Source organism: Nanorana parkeri, unplaced genomic scaffold (assembly GCF_000935625.1).
Source record: "Nanorana parkeri isolate BGI_ZX_2015 unplaced genomic scaffold, ASM93562v1 scaffold2849, whole genome shotgun sequence".
In the NCBI taxonomy this organism is placed as follows: domain Eukaryota; kingdom Metazoa; phylum Chordata; class Amphibia; order Anura; family Dicroglossidae; genus Nanorana; species Nanorana parkeri.
The window spans coordinates 4,296-9,506 of NW_017309117.1; the positions used below are offsets into that span (position 1 = coordinate 4,296).

General features: G+C 37.7%; 1 protein-coding gene across 1 annotated transcript; it reads left to right on the plus strand.

The window, feature by feature from the left end:
* Nucleotides 1–653: 653 nt before the first annotated feature.
* On the plus strand, nucleotides 654–3,179 carry LOC108802414 (hemoglobin subunit beta-3-like). The gene is made up of 3 exons (XM_018574272.1): nucleotides 654–745; nucleotides 2,138–2,363; nucleotides 3,048–3,179. The coding sequence occupies exons 1-3, from the start codon at nucleotides 654–656 to the stop codon at nucleotides 3,177–3,179; spliced, it is 450 nt and encodes a 149-aa protein (XP_018429774.1).
* Nucleotides 3,180–5,211: the final 2,032 nt, after the last annotated feature.

Consider the following 5,211-nt stretch of genomic DNA (forward strand, 5'->3'; position numbering starts at 1 on the left):
GCGCATGCGCGTGATGGCACCACGTGCGTGCGCGATGACGTCATTGCGCACGCGCAGCAGTATTCTGATACCTGGATTCTGTATTCTTAGAGAGGAGGGGACAGTCACCCGACGGGATAAGGTATGCCCCCGGGTCCCATCCTCTCTCCTGATACTGTCGGCGTTCGGTCCATGACCGAGCGCCCGACTTTTCAGAGGGGGGTGACACCAAAATGACTGTGGGTCATTTTGGTGTCACCCGGGTGCGGGCCGCACCCCCCTTGTGACGCCACTACCTGTAACATGTGAAATCTGGTGGCTCATTTCAGGAAAGACATTTGTAAAACTTTGGCGCTCTGTATTATCTATCGCACAGCTGTTCATTGCTTATCTGCTTTTAACGTATGCATGTTGAGACCAAGACAGTTTCGTGCAATCAGCATATTCATATGTGGACAAAGTTATGAACAAGCCATGATATAAAACAGCATAGTCAGTTTTATAATCCACTTATCAGTTTATCGTGAAAACAATGACATGACAAAGCAGAAATGAAATGTAGGCGTGACTTACAAAGCAAACTATATATAAAATGGGGAAATATCTGTTACTTAGAGCCATCTACTTCTTAAATCAAAAGCAGTAGCTACTCACATCTGACTTAATCCACCACCATGGTTCACTGGACTGCTGAAGAGAGGGCCGCCATCAACTCTGTGTGGCAGAAGGTCAATGTTGAACAGGATGGACATGAAGCACTTACCAGGTATAACAATTTCCTATGGTGTTACTAATACTTTTCCATACTCTTTTTCCATGTTACAAGTATCCTCTTCATCTGAATCATTCAGCAGTCTTTTAATGCTTTCTTATGTCCATGTTTTAGAATTGTAACAAGTTATTTACTTTAATCTAGAAAATAATGCTAATACAGTACTCGATTCAGATTTGGGTATAACCTAACTGTTTTCCTTTAGTTGCTGCACACATTTATATTTTTGGGATGTCTTGTTAAAGCCCAATTCCAGTGTCTTTTAGATTTGAAGAGAGTAAAAGGTTTTTTTTTACATTGCTGTCTGTGTTCCCACTGGAGAGATTTCTATCACTTTTGGTCTTATGAGAGGGGATTAGAAGGATAGAGTGGTAGGAAATCTCTCCAGTGAAGGCACAGACAGTAATTGAAACCAGGCAGAGATTCTAACATTTACCCACTCTATCTATAAGTAAAAACATTTCAGATTAAATAATTGAATTTAGTGGAGAGGGAGTATGACACCTGTCAGGTTTTTACTGCTGTCTGTGCCACTGTTAGGCAGATTCACTCTCTCTATACGTCCTGGTGACCATTACCGAATTTTGAGTTGCCACCAGAACAGTAACATAGGGGACATAGTTCTGGTGACAACAGTCTAAGAAGGGGATTTCCCTCATTATGGAGGAACTTCTTCTCAGTTCCTGTTGTAGCTATGGGACAGGTGGTGAAGGGCAATTATATGAATGGATCACAGCTGACAAACAAAAACTAAGAGGGGCTTTTCCTTCCAAAATACATAAAAAGGTTTTGGCTTTAGTTATACTTTAATGTGTGCAATGGATTTAACAAAAAATATATTTTCCCAGTATTTTACCAAAAACAATACATATCATTTATCAATCTTTACTGATTTTCTTTTTATGAAAACATGATAAACATGTTTCCTTTTCCTAAAATATAGATATTGTAATAGATGTTAGCTTTAAATCTGCACTACACCTTTCCACAGTGTTAAAACATAATGAGAGGAATTTATCAAAACAGGAGCAGACAACTGTGCATGGCAACCAATCAGCTTCTCTCTGTCATCTGTGAATCTTAACTGAACAAACTGAAGAGAGAAGCTGATTGGCTGCTCTGGGCATTTGCTCCAGCTTTTGTCTGCTCCAGTTTTGATAAATTCCCCTCAATGTATCTGTTATACTTATCCTTGCACCAATGCATACAAGTAATAGCATTTTGGTACAAGTTCACAAGTACATACCAGTCAGTAATATAGGTGCTGCATCACGTCTATAAGATTGTATTTATTCACTACAAATGTATATATCTGAAAATCTATATATTTTCCTTACGTTTCCTGATAGAATATATGATTAATCATATGTCTTTATTTTTTCTTAGGCTGTTTCTAGTTTACCCCTGGACCCAGAGGTATTTCAGCACCTTTGGAAATCTCTCCGGCCAATCTGCAATTGCTGGTAATGCCAAAGTGCACGAGCATGGCAAGAAGGTTCTGGGAGCTATTGGTGACACCATCCAGAACCACCTAGATGATGTGAAGAAATCTCTGCACAACCTCAGTGAGGTCCATGCTAACAAGCTGTATGTGGATCCCGAGAACTTTAGGGTATTAATCTTTATATTTTATCTTACATTGGGTTGATTGAGTAAAAGAAAGTGTTAATTCCAAAGTATATAAAAATTATGTAAATCCAAAACTTTTTTAATTATTTAGAAGAGAGTGAGGAATGATTAAAAGCCTTTTCATTGTTTATTTATTTTTTGCCTGTGTCTAATGTGTGAGATTTCCCCATGTTTTCCTGTCTCAGAGACAAAACAGGAAGTAAGAGGGAATCCTTACAAAGGGAGGAAAAATGTCCTCTCATTTTTTTTTTTTTTTACTGAAACAAGTGTCCCAAGTGGCAGATAACCTCTCACTCCCTGTTCTGGAGACTTTTCCTAGCACACACAGAAAAAAAACCTAACCTTCCCCACTTTATCCAAAAAGGAAAAATAAAGTTGTGGCTTGACATATACTTTAATCACCAATGACACGGAGAAATCTGGAGAAGTAAGCCACAGCAACCAATTCTTCTTTTGGCAGATTAAGGAGTAATGACTGCTGATCTCTTTTGGTTGTAGTGGTTGTAGTGCACTTGTACACTTTTAAACAATTTTTGCTTTGCTTTGGGTAACCCAAGTAACTACAAAAGCTGTTATATAATCCTATTGTTTCAAGTTGTTAAATAAAATGACAAAGTAATGAATTGCTTAAATACTAATCACTCATTTTTATTTTTTTATTTTTTAGCGGTTTGGAGAAGTGTTGATTGTTGTCCTGGCTTCCAAACTGGGAAAAGCTTTTAGTCCTCAAGTCCAGCAAGCATGGGAGAAGTTCTTCGCTGTCCTGGTTGATGGTCTTAGCCACGGCTACCGCCACTAACCAACAACATGTACGAAAAACAGCATTGGCTTCACTGAGGCTGTGTATCAATGTGTGTACCTATTCTAACACATGTAATAAAAAGTGCCTGGAAAAAGTACCTGCCTGTAATGTCATATTTATTTGTAAAAGCTAAATTAACAATGTGACCTGTGAATGAAAAGAGGGTTGTTCATTTCCTCTTTAGTAAAGTAAATTAATTTCAGAGGAAAAAAAATAAAAGTTCTAAAATGGATTTTCCCAAATGTTGCCCTTATAAACAGTCATCTAATCCTTTTTTTCTTTATAATTTTATTTATTTAGAAAAGAAAAAGGCAAATATACAGAATTTCCAAATAACTCAAACAACATATAATCAAAAGAGCAGTTATGCCAGGGTTCAATATGTTAACATCAAGAGGAGACTTAAATCTAAATATACCAAAAAATGTGTGTATTCTGAGCCACCAAATGAGAACAGGATACCACACCTTATATTTACATATACAACAACAATCCTCAAAAGGGGGCTTTTAAGGTGTCAGAATAGTGATTCAATTACATTATAAATACACAAATCACATGTATTAAAATTATTTATTGATAAATAGCATATATAAAAAAAACCTTAACATAGCACCACTAATGCTGAGATGTATATCAGCACAACTCCCTGAACACAAAATGTATTATTTGGCAAAAAACCTCCCTGGACCACATAATCATATTTTAAATAATTCAACAAAACTTTCAGTTATCAATCTCCTCATGGGCGTATGCTGATCATGCATTATAATTGCAATTAATATCCTTAAATCATGCATCGATGTGCAGTGAGTCCAGCCTTCTATGTGTTTCGCTGCACTATAACCAGGAAGAAAGGAGGCAGCCTTTTTCCAGGATTTTGGTAGTGAATAAGGCCACATAGTCAGGGGACGCCCCCAACTCTCACTCTCACTGAGATCTATTGCTAGCTTTACATATTATTTTTCCTATCCTCTGCATATAAGCATTGCTCTTTGTCTTGCTTTATTGCGAGTCTGTTGCTCACTACCCACAAGTTGCATACAGTAAAATGCTGTGTTATAGAACAGTACTTTCTGAACATTGTTTCATTGGTCCTGTCAGATCATGAAATACATTTCTAAAACCAAAATATTATCTGTAATACCAACCAATTGTTTATGTCCAATTGAAAGTGAAAATTAGTATTGAAGAGCCAAAAACCCCTCTGTTCGCTTTGAATTCGAACTATCGAACATGGAAAAAGTTTGAATTTGAACTTGAACTCAGTGCAAGTCTATGGGGGTAGAACTTTGAAAATCAATTGACCCCATTTTGAAGGTTTTTATGCAAGGTATTGGCCATAACAAGTGTATGTGGATTTGGGTACTGCCCTGTGGGACATGTATCAATGAAAAAAACACTTTTAAAAAATCCAATTTTTAAAGGAGCAGTGATTTTAACATCACCTAAAGTGAAACAATAAAAATGAAAAAATCCTTTAAATATCGTGCCTGGCGGGTCCCCTTAAACTGCCTGTAAAGTGTCACATCTGTATGATGTATAGAACCTGCTACAGCAAAAATTAAATTTTTAAAGAAAAAAATGACATTTGGGAAAAAAAAAAAAAAAGCGTGCTGTTCCCCCTCCCAAACAATACCAGACCCTTTAGGCCTGGTAGGAATGTTAGGAGGGACCCCATTTTTTTAAAAAAAGCATGGGGTTCCCCCCAAAAGTCACACTAGACCCTTAAGGTCTGGTAGGAATTTTAGGAGGGACCCTGTGTAAAAAAAAAAGTGTGTGGGGTTCACCCTTAACCCTTTCCCTGCCAAGGACGTACGGCATACTGAGGAACAAAAGTGTTGTTGGCCAAGGCCGTATGCTGTATGGACCTGGCATTTACAGTTCTGGTATAAGCACCATGAACTTATATCAGAATGTTCCCCTGACTGTTCCCTTCAAATTAATAGCTCACAAGCCTCTGATGACAAGCCTCTGAATACCACACACTGAGAACCCGGGCTCTGCTGGGTTCTCAGTGTGTAATGAC